The sequence below is a fragment of the Lodderomyces beijingensis genome (genome assembly GCF_963989305.1).
Source record: "Lodderomyces beijingensis strain CBS 14171 genome assembly, chromosome: 1".
NCBI classification, from domain to species: domain Eukaryota; kingdom Fungi; phylum Ascomycota; class Pichiomycetes; order Serinales; family Debaryomycetaceae; genus Lodderomyces; species Lodderomyces beijingensis.
In genome coordinates, this window is record NC_089970.1 from 1,803,934 (window position 1) to 1,823,187 (window position 19,254).

Genomic DNA, 19,254 nt, shown 5'->3' on the forward strand with positions numbered 1-19,254 from the left:
AATTTTAGCGAGTAGAGATTGCGACACGTGACACGCGCGCTGCTATCTCAATACTCTCAAGTTCACCACTGTTACGACCACCACCACCATCAATACATTACAATCCAGTTTCGATACTATTACGATGTCTATATTACCTCAAAATTTACTCATCTGCGTCTAATTCTCTAAAATGAACAAAAATAAAACAGTTGGAATTCTTGAAAAAAGCAAAAGTGGTGCAACTCCGTTATTAATTCTTCTTCTTACTGAGACCTTTAAATTGATCAGTCTTTTCGTACTTGACTCCAACGGATTTTCCGTTCCCGTTGTATACATCTTCCTTCTTCAAATAGTCCAAAGGCACCAACTTTGGCCAGTCGACAAATTGGTATCCGTTCTTGGAGATGAACCTGAAACTCAGGAAATTGAATAAAATCACCAATGCAATCAAAACCAAATTTTTCAAGCTCAAGAGTGATCCTTTAGGGTAGTAGATTATTGCCAACAAGATCAAAAGAGAAGTTCCCATCAAATACGGCAACAACTGGAAAATCGGCGCTCTTCTATCGATGAATGGACTATTGACGGCATCCTGGTATGGTTTGAACTTGCCGAGGAATAAATCATACGAGTCTTGCCTGCTTCCGTCGGACCAGTTGTTTTTGTAATAACGAGTAATGGAGTTGCACAAGTCATCAAATCCACCTTTGTATGTTCTCTTGCCCAATCTCGTAAAGTCTGTTTTCAAGGCACCGGTACCGGAGTAAGCGCAGCTCACGGCATCTGCGTTATCAGCCCAAAAGTTTTGGAAAAACAAGTTGAAACGAGGGTCGATTTTTTCAAATGGCTGGGCAATGTTTGTGATGTAGCCCTCCTTCACCAATTGGTTTTGCAAAACCCAACGGCCAACTGTACTTTGCACCACGTTGGTTCTATCCAAGCAGTCCATACAATTGGTTCTAACAATCTTGTTTTGCAAGTGGATAACTTGTTTTGTGTTGAGATCAATCTCAAAGAAATTGTCCAGTGTGTATCCCAAGTTGATCAACCGGTCCAACAAGAGGTTGATTTTGTGGAACTTCATGCCTTTGCATTCGTGGTGGAAGTCAAAGTAGATGTAGTGAACGTGTTCTTGCAATTTTTCAGGCAAGTTTGACACGGCTTGTTCATAAGCCAATTTAACTGGTTGTTCATACCCCTTTTGATTAACCAAATTGACTAAAAAGTTGTCACCATAAAGTGCAACTTGCTGAGCAAAATGCTTTTCAGTCGCTTCAAGAGACGGTTGCGAGCTAATTGCCAAGTTTGGCTTGTATTTCAAATTGTTGACCTCGGCCCAATACACGGGGACCGAGCCTCTCGTTTGCAAAAGCGAGTAAACATGGTTTTCATCTGAAGTGAAGAATTGCTCAGTCTCGTTGAAGTTGGCGACATTGCCATCGACATCGACACCACGGCGGAAGTACCTTGTACCAGCTCTGGAAGTGGAACGACGCGTCAAGAGCGCAAATTGCAAAGACTTGCCACTGAAAACGGTGGAGTGGGATTTGAAGTAACCGTAAATGATGGGAGTGACAAACTCAAACCCATTGTCGTAAGGGAGAATTGGGTCCGATAAGAACTTGTTCCACCAGAAACGCTCGTCGATTTTCAACCCTTGAACCGTGAATTGCTTTTGTAATGAGTTGGTCAAATCGTACTGGTTGTTAATGGAATAAAAAAGAGTAGCATTGTGCAATTGCTTGTTCAAAAGTTCCAAATATTTCTTTTCTTCGCTTCTGGCTTGATTGCTGTTTCCCAAGGAAAAGATTTTATAGCCATCAATCGAGGCGATGTCATTGCCCAAGATTTTTCCAGTAACGGTATGTTTCGTACCAACAATGATGTAGGAACCAAACTTCAATCTGATGAGACCTATAAGACATGAAATAACCTCTGGTTCTTCATCCTGGGTAACTCCCTGGGGGAAAGTTGGGCTGACTTCAACACTGCCGCTGCTGGAAATCAAGAGGTACTTGTTGGTTAAATTATTGTGAAAGACATGAGAGCCATCTCTTGTTGCTGCATGAGTCAATACCATCTTTCTTTTTTTTTTTGTTCTTGTTCGACTCTAATTTGCTAATGCTAACGAAATATATCTATCTATATGTATATATGAATGCAGTTGGAACTGACAAGGAAGGCAAAACCAGCAATTTTGGAAACAAAAGATCAAGGTCCGGAAAAAAATGATTACCCCCCAGCGAAAATGGTGGTGGTAATCGTTAAAGGACAAATGCTGAGAATGTACTCTGACAAATGACAAGAGAAAAACTAAGCTATTTGACTCTTTTTATATATCCACGTATGAAAAATTTCAACCTGAACAAACGTTGTTGGTTTGGACAAGTTGCAACAACCGGGAGTGCTGTCCGTTTTTTTTTTTTTTTAATGTGTATCTTAATATTTTATCACAGCGAGAAAACTGCAACTAGCGGTGTTAACCTGGCCTCATTCCTAGTTAGGATATTTAGAACAACCCGGGGCCCTGCGTTTACAAAACTTTCACTCGAAACCTGAGCCTGAGATAAGAAGCAAGTAATTTGCTAGGTTGTTGTTGAAGGCGAGGTGAATTTGCTATTGGGCTATATAGACGTTGTGTTCTGTGAGGTCTATGAATAGGAGCCGGAATAACAAGCGACGAAAACTGCCTTCATATTCAACTGTGGAACCAGCAAGAAGGAGAAATGAAAAAAATTGCACGTGATCCGAGGAACAAGAACCAAAATACAACAAGCGTTTGAACTATTTTTTTTTTCTTTTTTTCGTTTTTTTTTTTTGCAACCATAGAAGAAATTATCACAGGAGGGACAACTTCACCGCATGTGGGAAGGTTGAATGAAGTGGACTTTTTGGGCGCAGGCAGGGATAGCCAGAAGTTGGTTGAAGTGGAGGAAGTATTTTTATGCCTTGTGTATACGTTGCTGGAGGGTAAAGAGATGGTCAGTTTTATCGAAATCTTCAGTCCGAATAACTGGGAACCTCAAGGGACCAAGAACTGAAGATCGGCACGGTTATTATGTTTCAAGGGCTCGTCATGTGCACAGGGATTGCACTGATGAAACTCAAACACAAGGTGGGACGAGATAAGGTGGTTCAAGACAAAGACCCGCTTGCAACAGTTTCACCTCCCAGGTTGTTAAACCCCCCCCCCCCCCCCCCCGCCTGGCAATAATCACTCCAGACTACAGCTGTAGTTGTAGTGAAAGAAGAATAACTCGCTATCCTCTTCTCACTTGTACAGACAGTCTGCTCTGACTCTATGACTTTGCCCGCCATCCTAGTATTTAGAAAAGCTCTGGAACAAAATCTTAGCACCAAAAATCTCGCGTGAGCATTGGCATCCAATGGTTGCAAATTAAAAACACGAGACAGACCGACACGTGTAGTACCTACAGGCAAAGAAAAGGTAGAGGCAGTTCTGGAATTTGAAAAGATGAAAGGAGGGCAAGAGATGGAAAGCTATCCCACAATTCGGGCATTGGAAAATTCTCGGACATAACAATCCCTTCCAAAAAAAGGCTAAGCCATCAAGAGATATTGTTGGCAACTTTAAGGACCGATCGAACACTTTCGAATTAACCAGGACGGTCCCTATTTTTTTTTTTAATTTTCCAAAAAAAAAGGAGTGACTTTTGAGAGTTGGAGGTTGTCTTTGTCTCCATCTCTCTCAATCCTGCTTTCCATGGTGTTTTCCACAACTTAAGGTTGAACAACCCTGTCCAAGTATGGTCCCTGCCATCTCGAGCCGTGCCATTCTACGACCCACCAGAGAAAAGAGCAAACAAAAAAAAAAAAAAAAAAGAGAATGCGAGGGGATTTGAAGGGGGTTTAAATTTGTGTCATTTTTCGCGCGGTTGGGCCCAGCTCCGGAATAGCAAGGATCAGAGTAGAATTAAAATGAGTTTTTGACAAAATATCGGCGCTAGGATATGGCTTGGGGTGAAGGGGGGTAAAGGAGAGGGAGGAGAGTGACACATGGGTATATATATGTACATAAATAGGATGAAAAATCCTGACTTTGTTGAAGAAATCCTCTTCTTTTTTGTTTTCTTCAATTCAGAAACCCACAGTGAGTTTAATTTTCAAAAATGGTTTTAAGTAAACACATTGAATCATACGAATTGGAAGATGAGATCTTGAAAAAGTTGCCCAAGATTAATTTGGAAAACAATGAACAGTTTATAGACGAATATGACTCTCAGAAGATGCTTCCCCAGTATGAGCTTCCTTTGAAACCCTCCAACGACGAATTGATTTACAAGTACTTGAACCAGCAATTGGCCTTGGATGGCTCGCCCACGTTGAACTTGGCCTCATTCGTCAACACCTACGTTAATGATACCCAAACCCGTCTCGCTGTTGAAAATTTGACCAAGAACTTGGCCGATAACGACGAGTATCCTTCCTTGGTCAATATCCAGGATAGATGCATCACCATGTTGAGTAACTTGTGGCATGCACCAAGGACAATTGACCCCAAGACTGGTAACAAACTTGTCAAGTCGATTGGTACTGCAACCACTGGCTCGTCGGAGGCCATCATGTTGGCAGGCTTGGCGTTGAAGAAGAGATGGCAGGAGCAAAGAGAAGCTCAGGGTAAGTCCACCGCCAAGCCCAATATCCTCATGGCCACATGTGCTCAAGTGGCGTTGGAAAAGTTTGCCACTTATTTCGACGTTGAAAATAGATTGATTCCAGTTAATGAACAATCGGGACACGTGATTGATGTTAGCAAGATTAGGGAAAACATTGATGAAAACACCATTGGGATCTTTGTTATTGCCGGTTCGACATTCACTGGCTCATTTGAACCAGTCGAGGAGATTTCCAAATTGTTGGACGAACATGAAAAGGAGACGGGGTTGAATATCAGAATCCATGTTGATGGTGCAAGTGGTGGATTCATTGCTCCATTTTCTTTCCCCAATTTGAAATGGGATTTCTCAATTGATAGAGTAGACTCTATCAACACTTCGGGTCACAAGTTTGGAATGACCTCAGTTGGATTGGGATGGGTCATTTGGAAAGATGAAAAGTTGTTACCCAAGAAATTGAGATTTAGCTTGGACTACTTGGGAGGCGTTGAGGAAACATTTGGTTTGAATTTCTCGAGACCTGGGTTCCCCGTGATTTTGCAATACTACAACTTTTTGAGTTTGGGTAAAGAAGGCTATGCCAAGATCTTTGACGGGTGCATGTCCAATGCTAGATTATTATCGGACTATCTCACTGAGTCAACCTACTTTGAAGTGCTTTCCGAGATCCACATTAAAATTTCCGAAGAAGAGAAAGCCAAATACTACACCAAGAAATCGTCGCACAAATTAAATGACATATGGACCGTTAATGAAAATTACAGACCCGGTTTACCAGTGGTTGCCTTCAGATTCAGCAAGGACTTCAGAACCAAGTACCCTGAAGTACCTCAGGAAATGTTTTCCACATTGTTGCGTAAACACGGCTTTATTGTCCCCAATTACCGTTTACCACCCTCGGAGACCGACGTTGAAGTGTTGAGAGTAGTTGTGCGTAACTCCATGAGTTTATCGTTGTTGACTAAACTCGTTTCGGCATGTTCTCAAACTATCGAGTTGTTGGTTAAATCGGCTGAGTATGTGAGACAAGTGTTTGATTCCAAGCTGGAAAGCTCAGCTCAAGAAAACATTGAATCGATTCATGATTTGTTGTTGACTATTGCATCTGGCGGTACTGCTGAGATCAGAAAAGTGCAACACAAGGAGAGTGACCATGACGCTGGATTGAACAAAAAATCGTACCGTGGTACTTGCTAGATGTAGTTTTCTTTTTTTTTCGGTATAGAAAGCTTTTTTGAAAATAAAAATTGAAATTGAGGAAACAGCTACCTCTGTTTATAAAAAATGGCTTTGCCGTTGTATAAACTTGCAATCGTCAATACTGACCCGCAATATAAGCCTTGATTTGACGACTTGGTTAATAGCTGTTGTCACGGCGTTTTTCCCATATTAGAAGCTGTGGCAAGGGGGGGGGGGGGCAAGAGAGGGGGTTATTACACAAAACCCGGAGAAACGAGAAGAAGGAGCCAAAAAAAACTACCCCTTCAATTCAACAAGTGGGTGGGGGGCCACGGGCACGTCTCGATGACGATGTATGAGAATCATAAATTTCAATAAACAAGACAACGGGGATTTGATGAAAGTCCATTCAAGGTGATGATTGCAGATTAGATCAGATCAAGTCCTTTTTGGTTTGAAAAAGTAAAACATTTGTTTCCCAACACTCCACATCTGCCCTCATGTAAACGCAATAATGTTCATTTTCTTTTTTTTTTTTTAAGATTGCTACTTTTTCAAAATTTGTAGCTTCTATACCCGCTTCCATGGAGAAATCTAATTTAACCAAGTTTATATAAAAGCAAGTAAAAATCCTTCTGCCCCTTCTTCTTTCTTTCGGTTTCAAGTCTATTGTCGACCGCCATCAACCATTTTTGATTATACAAAATGCCATCCGCAAGAGAAGAACAGTTAAACACCTACAAATTCGTGTCCATCATCACCTTGATTCTTTCAGCCTATGGAAGTTTACGCTACACGGGAGTACCAGAGGGTGATTTACAACATACCCCTTACTCGGCAACCAATGTTCTTCTCTTTATCTATTGGGGCGTGTTGTACTTGTGGCAGATCTTGTACGTGGTGCAGATTTTCTTCCCCGATGAATACAGATTATCGATAATTTCGTTGGTGGGATGGCATTTCCCCATTTTCAACGTGTTGACTTACGTATGGGGCGAGTTTTTCAGCCTGGGCCACTATTTTTGGAGTGAAATTGCGATAATCTTAAACTTTTTCAACATTTTGGCGCTCTATTTCGCGCACAAGACATTCGCCTTGAGACCGGTGCAGAACTGGTTGTTGATTCACGTTCCCTTGGTGGCTATGCCCTTGTCGTGGTTGCTCTATGCTATCTTCTGGAACGGCGCCGTGTGGTTGCACATCCACAAGACCTGGGGCAGAATCTTGGCCAACGTGTTTATTTGGGACTTTTTGTTGGTTCCTGGCGTGTTTTTGATTTTGTTCAACGACTGGGCCATCGGGTTGAGTTCCAGTTACTTGATGTTTGCTGTTGCTATTGGACAGTTGTACACTAAAGTTTTCGCGTTGCAGTGGATCTTTGCATTTACTATTGCGGGATTGTTGTTGGTTTGGAGTTTGATCAGCATGGTTGTTGGTGGCGTCAGACTGGAAGTTGATGAAAACGCGCCCTTGTTGGTTGTTGAGGAAGGACTGACTGCTTGAAATCTTTAGCGAGGAGAGGTGTGATGGACAGAAAGAAGGCAAAAAGTGACTATTTGTTGACGAGATTGACGTTTTTAAATATAAAAGATATTTCCTTTATAGTTGAGTTTTTAATTGAGATACGATTTGAGCTAAGGAAATTTTGCAACGATACCTTCTCCCTCTCAATCCGTCTAGCTCGGTCTCAAGTCTGTTTTCAATTCTCTAGTTCTTTTCTTGTTGTCTTCATTGTTCCTTCACTAGGCAAAGGTTTCATCCTCTTAATCAACTCCTGTTTCAAAAGTGCCGGGTGTTGATTCTTAGCTATCGAGTTATATAACAATAAATGATCATGATGAGCTAATGAAGCAATGGTATCATTATACACCGTAGTTTGGAAATCTAACCTGGTGGTGTCTGCGTTGCCTATACCTTGATATTTCGACTTGAGAAGTGCATATTGATTCTTTTCTCTGATCTTGTCGGCCATTTGCTACGTTGAGAAGAGACGGGCAGCAAAAGCGTTGGATCGTTAATGATATTATATGTGTAAAGGCTAGCGAAAGTATGGCGATGGTTTGGAGTGTCGGGAATGGTGTTGAGTCTCGAATCAAAGAAAAAAAAAAAAAAACGCGACAGAATAACAATGTCGCAAAATCCCAGTGTCGTGATATAGTCGTAAAATGACATTGACACTGTCGTCAACCGCTTTTGGTATTCACCCACAAAGTCAGGTACAGCTTGTCTTTGGTAGCCCATGCCCCCATTTCAACTCAACCTCCAATGCCCGAATGGAGAGGAAGGAGGGAATAGAGGGACCACACGCGCTGAAAAACGTAGTCTCCCCACACACACACACTTTCTCTCTCTCTTTTTCTGACAAAGCTCAGCTTTACTCCACGGCTGTTGAATGCCGTTAAGCAATTGTTTTGTTGATTGGATTTTTTATTGGCGTACAACACAAAAGAATTTGCTTGTGCTTTTTCTGTTACTTTTTTTTTTTCTTTTCTATGCTGCAGGTTGCGAAAACGTCTCGTAGTGGTGGGACTGGTAACAGAAGTGGTGACATTAGAAAGGGTTTGGGTTTTCGCTAGTCAACAGACACATGTTCAAAATAAAATGACAATGTAGCGAGACGCGTGTGTGGGTTAAACAAGCGGTCATCATCCTCCGTTGCAAAAGCTTTGAGTACCCCTCTTGCCATACCGAGTTGATGGAAAAGAATTATCGTCTGCGCCCTTTTCTTTTGCTTTCCCTTTTTTTCATCAAGTTTCAATTGTCCAGCCTGATTACTGTAAGGAGGGGGGGGACGTTCGCTATGATGAAGAATGGCCCCGCCTTGACAACGTCTTCTTACGAATGTCTCTCCAACTATCTTGGATCAAAGACTTGCAGTGAAAAAGGGATAGAGAAAGAGGGGGAAGGGGAAGAGGGGGTGAGGTGCCTTCCAAATCAGTAAAAATACAGAGGCAACGGCTTTCGTTGAGTGTTGTATAATTATCAGAATATCAACTATCAACTATGTATTGATGTTGTTTCCTGCGAGAATATGCCAGCTTTTCTTCTTTTTTCTTTTTTTTTTTTGAAACTTTTGCTTACCCCGGGCTTGTAATATAATTTGCAACTCGCAAATAAGTGGGTCGATCCCTCACTAAGTCTCTCAAAAAATTATCGCGAGCTTTGTGGCTTGGATCTCAAAAAAGGGCTCACCAACGTCTTTTTGGCATTAACCGAAAATTATAGTGTAGTATAGTGTTCTATTGTCGACGATGTTGTTAAATTTACAACTGAGTAACAGGTTTAGACACGAAGAAGAGAAATAGGCAGCTTTTGTTGAGTGCTGGATCCCCCCCTCCCAATTTGAGTTACTAAACATAAACCTAACAAACTACCTAAATTTCATCAACAATTAATAGAACTAGGTTGAGGACTATCAATTAAATAACTATTATCAGAGCAAGCCTTTTTTTCACAAACAAGCCGCACGCCTGGGATTGGGATCTCTTCTCTCGCTAAGAAGGCTTATCATAATCTTCTTCTTCTTGTTTGATAACACGAATTTCAGTCAAATTAGAAAGACAAAGAATACCAAATAGTAGGCTGACAATAGGATTTAAATTGATCTATTTTGATTTAAGCCCCGGGCATCAAATATAGGCACAAGAAGAAAACAAGTACCCAGCGTGCTGAACTCGATTCTTTTGCATTTTTTGCTGGAAACCTATACCTTAACACCGAGACTGACCGGACACAGCAGACTGAACTGCCGCGGCTCGACTCCAGCCCTGCGGATGACACACACATCTCTCTATACCGCTGATGTGCGAGTTCCCCCGTGTCCTTTCGCCTGACTCTTTTGCTTGCAGTGAATAGTGGAGAAAGAGAGAAAGCAGCGGGCGTGGGTGGAGGTAGTGTGCAAAGACTGCAAAAAGTGCAAGAAAATACACGCACAAGACAATCCTGTATGATTTACCAACGTTGTGTATGTATTTTTGCATCGAAGTAATAAATTAGAAGAGTTTTTAATTTTTTTTTTTATTTTTTTGGAGCAGCCACCGGCTTTGGTTTTGTCGCTTCGTTTGGGTGGGTCGTCTCCTCTTTGCGCTGATGCACACTGCGAGTCGAGTAGAGGAAGAGGAAGAGGACGGGCGGGGAGGGCGGGGCGAAAGCGGATTGCGAAGTAGGATGAGGCTTTTTTGTTGGAGGGAGGGGGGGATGCAACTGCAGACAGACAGACAGACTGAGTTACTCAGTGACCGACCCCTCTATCCAACCGTGCGTTAACAGAAGAAGAGGGAGAAGAAGAGGAGGAGGATGAGACAGAAAGTTACATTGCAGTTAATTAAATTTCATCGTCCTCTCTTCGTTATTACCTCCCTCTCGCTATCTTTCTCGCTACCAAAAAATCTTCTAAATTGAATCCATTTTTATCAAATATCACTTGTTCTTTCTTTCTTTCTTTCCTTCTTTCTTCCCTTCCTTCCTTCTTCCTTTGTTTCTTTCTTTCGGCCAACCACTTCAAAACCATTCAAACCTTCTGCTTCTTCTTCTTGTTACCAGAAGAGACGGTGCTTGAATCTCGGATTTACATGTTCATTTCATTTACTTATTCATTTACTTATTCCCTGCAAACTCGCTCACATAGTCTTTCAGACCCAAAACCCCGGAACTAATTTCGAATAAATTTTTGTCATTTTATCGACAAAGTAATAACCAAACAAATACACCAACTCATCCAGTTCAAGTCCAAGCTCAATTTTCAATTTTACAATTTCAAATTTTCAATATCCGAGACAATACATGACTTCATCATCTTCTTCTTCTTCTTCATCCTTATCTTCCAGTTCACTTTTAGATTCCACCGCTAAAACCAGTCCAGAATCATTTATTACTAGTAATCACCACCATCATCATCACATAGGCTCAATCATGGACTTTCAATCTAAAACAACCGCTACTGCTACTACTTTACAAGAAGAATATAATCACGAACAAGAACAAGAACAAGAACAAGAACAAGATCAGCAGCAAGGAGGAGAAGACGAAAAACAGCAACTGCTTGGTCAAAATACTCGGAGCAAATTACCCGAATCCCCATCTATTCATGATCTAATACTCGACCAAGATAATGCATCAATGGAAATCTACAAAATGTACCAGCACAAGAGCTATCTACCTCATAATCAACGTATTTCAAATATCGCCTGGCGAATCCAAAATAAAAAAATATTGACCAATACTAGTCATAATCGAGTATCCAAACCCATGATTCGATCAAACTCCGTACCAGATAGAAGCGTAAGTAAAGCAACAACTACCAATACTAATAACAACACTACAGCCACCAATTCATTTACTGCAAACTTTTTACAAAACTCATCATCTGTCGCTTCAACTGTCGCTACCAACAACTCCAAGCCACCATCACAACAACAGCAGCAGCCAGCTACCACTACCACTAATGACACGGCAACTAGCTCGTACAACCCCAAATCAAACAACCCAAATCTTGATGATTTTGATTATGTTGCCCATATAAGAAGAATAAGTCAAGAAGAATATAAACTGGACAACAACAGCACGAAACAGCAGCAAAAGAACAAGGAAGATGACAATTTCTTCTTTTCCACCTACATCAATTCGTTGCAAAACAATCTCAAAAACAGATCTTCTGTTTCAAGTTCACCTTCAACTTTTAAGCCTCCCATCAACAATAGCTCAGCCACTTCTTCCACCATGTCCTCGGCGGCATCTTCAACTAGCAGACCAGCCAATATCAGAAAACCATCTAATTCAACCACCATCAAAAAGATTCTTCAATGCACCAATTGCGAAACCAAAACAACCCCACTTTGGAGAAAATCAAATACTGGTGATTTGCTATGTAATGCTTGTGGACTATTTTACAAATTACATGGTGTCTTCAGACCTTTGAATAACACCCACAATAACAATAATAGCACCAGCATCGGCAACAGTAACAGCAACAACAATAATAGTAACAAGAGTATTGAAGCTAAACGGAGAATATCAATGAACAACAACGATGAGAAAATCAGTAATGCCAATGTCAATTTATTCAATGGGTTGAATGTTAAATCTTCAGCTTTACAAACACAAGATCAAAACATGAATCTTGTTGGTCCACCTCCCTTGGTCCACAATTTTCCACAGTTTCCAACTACTCCTGCACAGCATGACTCGCAATCAACACAGACTCAAGATGACATAGACAAACTTCTTAATATGAACTTGTTTCAGCAAGATTTTGCAACTGCTACTACTACTAATAACAATAACAATAATAATACTGCTACTAGTGCTGCTAGTGCTACCAGTGCTACTACAGGGAATAATCAAAACGATTTTTTCTTTCATGATTTTGTTCGTCAATCGACAACCACGAACAATAGCAACGGCAATGAAAATGGCAGTGGCACCAATTTCCCAGATTTCAATAGTAGTCTTGGCTTTAATGAAGGTCAAATGCCGCAATATTTCCACCAAGGACAACAGATGCAACACCAGCACCAACACCACGATGAATTGGATCTTTTGGATCCAAACGGATTACCGCCGCCTAACGATAATTTAAACTGGCTCCAATTTTTGAGCTGAAGCCCGGTGCCGACGAGAAACTATAGATTTCTTCCAGAGAATAGATATACAGATACCGATGTGTATAAGCGCAACCTTTAATAAATGGAACGTGATATTGAGCTTCGAGACCCAAACATAACTCATGCTACTCATATTACCAATAGATTCATAAAACCTTCACCCTCCCGCCCGCTCCATTCGTTTGAAGACAAATTTGCCAGGGTAACTTTAACCGATGACTCCGGGGGTTCTGGTTACTTTGTGTCGTTATGTGTTTTTTTCTGCTAGTAGTGTATGCGTGCTGCAAAAAAATAAAAATTCAACCTTTTTTTTTAGGGGGCTGCGAAAAAAAAACACTGAGGAGAAGGACGGTGCGCTTTCGCTACCAGCCAACCACCCCCTACCGCTACCGCCACCCCCTTTAACCGTCGAGGTAAGCTAGTCACTCAAAGTCTCATATAACAACCCGGCAGTTTGGACGAAGAAACGACTTGAGAGCCAAAATAAAGAAAAAAAAAAAAAAAGAGTCGCGAAAAGCCAATGTTCTTTTCCAATTCAGACACCGCATTCAGCTATGTTCAACCCCAGTCAGGTTGAGATCTTTATATATTAGGATTTTAAAGTTTGAGCTTTTGGTTATATTGGTACCAATCCCCCGCATTATCCAACATTTCAAGGGGGAGGGAGAGAGAGAGAAAGAGCCAGGTGTGGTAGCGTGAACCATACACATCCCAAAGCACAAGCACAACTTAAAAACCATGATGAAAGTGACAACTTTCCTTAAAAACAACTTCACCAGGTCCAGCCTTCAAAGCATATAAATCAGCTGAATTGACGGCATTGCCCTGTATAACATATCTTCAGCTCCATTATAAACCGCTCAGCAATACCCGTAATTTGAAAGCGAAAAAAAAAAAAACGAAATATTTGCGTTACTTGTCACACTTACATCCACTTAACGAGCACAGCATACACACACACATACTCACTCACTCATATACACACTCATTTTACATATATACACACACACCACCACCTAGTTTTTTGAAGTTTTCTTCTTTTTTTTTTCAACAAGAAAAAAAAACCGTATAAAACCTACTTCATTTGCATTTTTACTCAAGGGGTTTCTCTCAATTCTTTTCTGGTTTCGTAGCTATAGCATTGCATCAATTGTGGTACCGCTTGGTTCAAACAGCGTACGTTTATTTGCTTGTTTACTTACGGGGCTTTTTGTTGATGATAATGACCAAGAGCAAAAAGGGTACACACCAGACACATCATACTCCACATATGCCACGTCGCGACAAGATCGAAAAGGGACAACAGCAGGAACAAGAGCAAGAGCAAGGGCAAGAGCAAGTGGGAATGAATGAAGATGCGCTTCCTCACAGGGCCACCATTGAAGAAGTTGCTGATGTCACCTTGATTGAAACCGAAGCGATGCAGCAACAATTTATGAAGTTGACTGAAAATTTAGCCAGCAGTGGTTCCAGTGGTGGTGGTGGTGGACAGCCACATGAGGCGTCTGATACTGTAGGTTTGCTCGAAGATGAAACTGCATTTGAAGGAATGCACGGGGACGAAGAAGAAGAAAAACAAGAGGAAGGGGAAGGGGAAGGAGGAGGAGAAAAAAGTAGCAAGACTATCGCAGCAGCAGGTGAAGGGCTGGGTGGTGTCGCGCCACATCCAGCCAAAGACGCCGCATCGACCGAGCTTGTTAGCATGGAACCAACCGCGAATGCACCGGAAGCAGAGTCAGTGTCAGCACCAGCAGCGTTAATTTTGGACCAGAATGGATCGCAAGACGCCAGCGAAATCTCCCACTTGAGCAAATCGTCCACCAACTTAGAAGACTGGATCATTGAAGAAACAATCCAAATGATCCAACATGAAGATGACGCCCAAAACGCCGATGATGAACACGAGGGAGCAAGAGGAGTTGGTGTTGGTGGAGGTGATGACGATGATGACGGCGAAACTAGTGGATTCCATTCCTTGCGCAAATTCTTTCAAATCTTGTTTGAATTTGGTATTGTTTTTTATTCCTTGATGCATTTTGGGTTTAGATTTTGGTATATATTCTTGATGGCTTTGAGAGATTTGTTTTTACAAACTGGTGGTGATTTAAATCAAGTTGTGAAAAGGAGTATTAGATTGAAATAGATGCCAAGTGCAAAAAGAAGAGAAAAAAAAAAAAGTTAGGGGGTGATAAAAAAAGAAAAAAAGGAAAAAGTGGGAGGTTGGTTGGGTCAAGTCATGAATGAGGAATTTATTATTGGAAGACGTGAGTGGACTTGTTTTTTTTTATTTGATGATGATGATGATTTGATGCCATCACTGGTTGTTGTTGTTGTTTTTCATTTTTTTTTTAACTTGATTTTTTGATGGCTGTTTGATCTTTTTTTATGTTAGTGTCTTGTTTCTTGAGTTTCTTTTATTTTTATAGGTAAAATAACTCCATAGATTTTACTTCATTCAGCTTGGTTCTCTCCTTGAACAAGATCGCCTTTACCTTCACCGGTTCAGAAGTTGGTTCACTGAGTCGTTAATTCACAATCTAACTTGTTACTCTATTTATTCCAACTATATTCTTTTTTTGCTTCAATAGAAGATGACGTGTTTACCCGATTTTTTCGATTGAGCAATGGTATCCACCACCAACTTGGCCAAGTCTTGCTCACCGCCCTTATATTCGACTTTCGTATAAGGAACATCGACAATTTCACCCCGTTGGTACAACTCCACCAACTTGTTCACAGTCTCCCGTTTAAATTCAGGATTACCATACGTGTTGGCCGTTAACCAAAACGAGCGCGTCGACAAGTTCTTAAACAACTGCAACCTCGCATCGTACTCAATCTTGGTGCCGCCGACAACGCCATAAGTCACCAAAGTTCCATCTCGCGACAAGCTTCGCACAAGAGCCGCAACAGTTGAATCTGAGCTTCCATTCAACGCCAAGCGCACATTGCCGCCGGCAGTATATTTCGCAATGTCAAACTCGGCGCTATTGAACTCAGACTCCAGCACCACGTACTTAGCTCCCAATTGCTTCAAGTGGTCGATCTCCGCAGCGGATTTGCCGTCGCGCACCACGGACAACACGTTGACTCCGTATAGTCTCGTGGCGATTTGAGAGACAAATTTGCTCACTTGCGAATTACCCGAGTTGGTCACGATCCAGTCTTTGCCACTACCGTCGCGATTCCAATCGTGCACGAACTGGTTCAAAATCTGATACGCCGTTGCTGGGTTGACGGAAATGGTAGCTGCTTGCTCAATCGAGATGCCATTGACGCCAACTAAGTCTGTGGCGGTGGCGATAGCGTAGCTTCTCCACGTTCCAAACGAGGGCAAGAGCGGGATGACGTGGTCGCCCACTTGAAACAGCTGCACGGCATCGCCAACGTGGACCACCTCGTATACGCCTTCGTTACCTCCGACACTAACGGGTTCGTTTGGGGATGTGCCTAGATCCGAGATCCGTTTGGGGTCGTTGTACCCGCCTATAATCTGGCCCAAGTCGGCGGGGTTGATCGGGGTAGCTAATGCTTTGAGCACTAGTTGATCCAGCTTGATTTTGGCAAAGTCAATGGCGAATTTTGTTTCGCTTAGAATGCGGGCGAAATCTGAGCCGGGCGTGGTGTATGTCACTGCTGCTCCTTCAACCGACATGATGCAATTGGTAAATAAACAAATGAGCTAGTGAGTTAATGACTAACCAATTCGTGATTGAGGGTTTTGTTTTGTTCTAGGGCGTGTTTATATATGATTGAAGCAATGGGTATTTTCTTCTTGTTTGAAATAATCTCCGATGGCCATTTGTCAGCTTATGGCGGATAAACAAATGCCTTTCTTTTTTTCCACTGTGGCTCTCGTGGTGAGGAGATGCGCGCAAGCAACAATTGAGGCGAATTTGACGTTTTTGCACGTCGCGACACTTGACGGCAAAAAGTTTTCTCGCACTGTATATCAAGACAATTTGAGAAAAAGCTGCTGACATTGGTAACTTGCTAGCCGGTATAGTAATTTTGAAAGATGTTCAAGTAAACTGGTCCTCTTTTCTTTTAATTGCATCATCAGTAAACACTAGAAAAGACTGAGCTTTTTCAGGCGGTTTCTCTAATATCGAATGGTGTTTTAATCAGCAAGCTATCCTTTTCCTGGGATGTACAGTTGGTAGCGACCAGATCCTTTGCCACTCAAAGAGGCAAAAAATTTGGCTGCAAAAGATTTCGGACATGACACAAAGTGATCGCGTTCTAAAATTGTAGCAGATCTTCAATTTCAAACTTGCAAAAAAGCATCAAATTAAGGACACTATATAACTGAGAATCAGAAATAAGCAGGTTTTGAGATGATAAAAAATAATTGCAAATCAATTAGGTGTAGCTCAAGTGTATCCATGCAATTTCCAACTCTATATATACACAATCACTCAGACAACCCATTTTCCTTCAAAAGCAAAAAAAATGCTTACCCCTTGAGTCGAGGCCGCGTTACCAACCATCTAAGTCCCTCACCATGCTCAGCTTTCGCCTAGCAACATCATGACTGAATCCAAACAGGTAACAGGTACAAGATGAATCCGAAAATTCTGTGGTTTAGAAAAGATTCCAAAGAAAAGGACGTGAGTTTGAGAGAACCTTCAAAGTCTCTAGAAAAAAGGGATTGCGAATTACCCCTTTCCGTCTGCCCGCTACCCCCCTGAATGGTTGGAAAAACATAACCAAGCCCTAAAACTTATACGACGTATAAATCATGTCTGTTTAACTCTATTGTTCAGCAGGAAAGTAACAAGCAAGCAGGTTTGCGCGAATCCCTTGATGGTTTGGAAATCGAATTTTATCGCTTGCAAAACTGTGGGGGTTTTTCTTTTTCACATGGACCCCACCACATAATTCCCAACCATAGACTCTTTTTTTTCTCCTTATTGCACTTCTGATGAGGAGGAGGTATGGAACATTCGGAGGGGGGGAGCGCAACACGAAGACTCGCAACCCTGTGGCCTCTTTTTCTTTTTTTTTGTTAAGTTGGCGAATTTGCATGAGGTTGTTATTTATGTCAATTTGCTTGCTTGGTGACAATAGGGCGAAAGAATCTAAAAGCCCTAGGAAGATCTTTCCAAAAAAACAATCGATTCCTTAACGCATGTAATAATGCACCAATGCCTAAAGTCTCGGCAAACGAGGAGCATATAGTTACTTGCAGTTGTAGGGAACGTGGATGAAGCAGATTCAGTAAAGAGGATCCGTCAGTTTTTCTGTTTCAATTTCAGTTTCAGTTTCAGTTTCAGTTTCTGTTTCTGTTTCAAGCTCAGTTGCTGTTCAGTCTAAAAAATTTGCCTCCTGTCTTCACCATGTTTCCGTAGTTGACGGATTTGTTGATTGCCTTATATGATAGTCAGCTCGCCTAATCTGGGCAGTATATTCCATGGGATCAATTTTGCTAATAGTGATGGTGCCCCGTGATGTTTACTTCGGCTCAAGTAACAATATGGGTATGTCGAGATCACCAAAAAAACGCCTCCTATGCATTAAAATTGCATTTCCCACATGGAACTAACCGAAACCATTTCTCGCAGCCGAAACAACAAACAAAACTTGAAACAGTTAAATTTTTTTTTTTTCGTCAACCTAGTGGAAATCAATTGGATGTTTTGTCATTCTCACACACTTTACTTTCACCAAGAAATGGTAAGGCTGTTTTGAAATCGAACGTGGTAGGTAATTGTACATTCCCCCGTTATTGTTGTTGACTCATGACCCTCGAGGTAGGTCAAGGAATCACGGAGAGCAATAAAGACTAATATGGGCACCGCAAACTATGCGGATTTACGAACCGAGTTCACTGGGGTTCCCTCCGAGATTGAATGTGCAATAACTAGCAACCGAAGAAACAGATAAAAAAAACTAAAAGAAGCGGGAAAGGGTTCGGTTCGGGAAAATAAAAGTTGAAATCTGTTTGTTCATCAGCAAGAGGAAGCCAGGTTGGTCTTGTAGAGAGGAGATCCAAAGTTCAATACGTAAAAAATCAAAGCGTCCATCTCTGATTCAGATGAGTTAGTTGAATGGTTTGATTTGATGTATCATAGTATGTGGTGGCGGTCCACATCGAATCAAATCACGATCCGTATTAGATTTATTATGGCACAATTTTTTCTTTTTTTTCTTTTTTTTTCGCAAATTTTTAGTCAAAATTGTTCACGACAAATCCATCCACGCCGTGTACATACGATGGCTCGCCTCATATCCCCCCTTCCCCCCTTCTCCCCCCTTCCCTTGCGCAAGGGGGAAACAACGAAAAAACGATTCTTTTTTTAGATTCAATGCTGGGTCGATGTGTATGTTCATATGCTGGGCAAGTTAATTTTAAACCCACAATTGTTTGTCTCAATAAGGTAAACTAATTGCATGCATCAAATTTTTTTGTTTTCTGCTTTCTCTGGTGCAAATCGATATTAATAACCTCCATCCGTGATACTTGCACTCTGAGGCAATTGAGGTGATGAGGTTAGCCTGTGCCCGTGTTCACTAGACCTGCAGTTGCTCCAACTACTAAGGCTTGTCTGTGTGTGTTTCTTTTCTTTTCTTCGCTGAAATTTCATCCCTTTCAATTAGATCCTAACCAATTTGAAGCACAAGTTGGGGATGGCACGTTTGGTAACTGTATTGTACATTGTTAACTTCATGAGAGAGACCGGTACTACTTGCAACTGGTATCAAATCCCAATGCTTTAATCTTTCTGCAGTTCCCCTGCCCCTCCCCATGGCCTCGCAAATTTTGGTGAACGGCCATGCTGGATTGAACCAGAGTGACTGACAACGGCACTTTTCTCACTTGCAACTTGCTCTTTCTCCCAGCAAGCTTCATT

The 19,254-nt window shown here is 41.6% G+C and overlaps 7 protein-coding genes across 7 annotated transcripts; 4 read left to right on the forward strand and 3 right to left on the reverse strand. All coding sequences in view use genetic code 12, as the record gives it.

Annotated features, from left to right (window-relative positions):
- Positions 1-232: 232 nt before the first annotated feature.
- LODBEIA_P07320 (uncharacterized protein) lies at positions 233-2,062 on the reverse strand (the record flags this gene model as incomplete). Its single annotated transcript, XM_066976685.1, has 1 exon — positions 233-2,062. The coding sequence occupies one exon, from the start codon at positions 2,060-2,062 to the stop codon at positions 233-235; it is 1,830 nt and encodes a 609-aa protein (XP_066827670.1).
- Positions 2,063-4,112: 2,050 nt separating this feature from the next.
- LODBEIA_P07330 (uncharacterized protein) lies at positions 4,113-5,816 on the forward strand (the record flags this gene model as incomplete). The annotated part of the gene is made up of 1 exon (XM_066976686.1): positions 4,113-5,816. One exon carries the CDS (start codon positions 4,113-4,115, stop codon positions 5,814-5,816), a length of 1,704 nt encoding a protein of 567 aa, XP_066827671.1.
- Positions 5,817-6,503: 687 nt separating this feature from the next.
- LODBEIA_P07340 (uncharacterized protein) lies at positions 6,504-7,301 on the forward strand (the record flags this gene model as incomplete). Its single annotated transcript, XM_066976687.1, has 1 exon — positions 6,504-7,301. The coding sequence occupies one exon, from the start codon at positions 6,504-6,506 to the stop codon at positions 7,299-7,301; it is 798 nt and encodes a 265-aa protein (XP_066827672.1).
- A 196-nt stretch (positions 7,302-7,497) lies between these two features.
- Positions 7,498-7,770, reverse strand: LODBEIA_P07350 (uncharacterized protein; the record flags this gene model as incomplete). The annotated part of the gene is made up of 1 exon (XM_066976688.1): positions 7,498-7,770. One exon carries the CDS (start codon positions 7,768-7,770, stop codon positions 7,498-7,500), a length of 273 nt encoding a protein of 90 aa, XP_066827673.1.
- Positions 7,771-10,709: 2,939 nt separating this feature from the next.
- LODBEIA_P07360 (uncharacterized protein) lies at positions 10,710-12,398 on the forward strand (the record flags this gene model as incomplete). Its single annotated transcript, XM_066976689.1, has 1 exon — positions 10,710-12,398. The coding sequence occupies one exon, from the start codon at positions 10,710-10,712 to the stop codon at positions 12,396-12,398; it is 1,689 nt and encodes a 562-aa protein (XP_066827674.1).
- Positions 12,399-13,670: 1,272 nt separating this feature from the next.
- LODBEIA_P07370 (uncharacterized protein) lies at positions 13,671-14,543 on the forward strand (the record flags this gene model as incomplete). The annotated part of the gene is made up of 1 exon (XM_066976690.1): positions 13,671-14,543. The coding sequence occupies one exon, from the start codon at positions 13,671-13,673 to the stop codon at positions 14,541-14,543; it is 873 nt and encodes a 290-aa protein (XP_066827675.1).
- Positions 14,544-14,981: 438 nt separating this feature from the next.
- On the reverse strand, positions 14,982-16,055 carry LODBEIA_P07380 (uncharacterized protein; the record flags this gene model as incomplete). The annotated part of the gene is made up of 1 exon (XM_066976691.1): positions 14,982-16,055. One exon carries the CDS (start codon positions 16,053-16,055, stop codon positions 14,982-14,984), a length of 1,074 nt encoding a protein of 357 aa, XP_066827676.1.
- Positions 16,056-19,254: the final 3,199 nt, after the last annotated feature.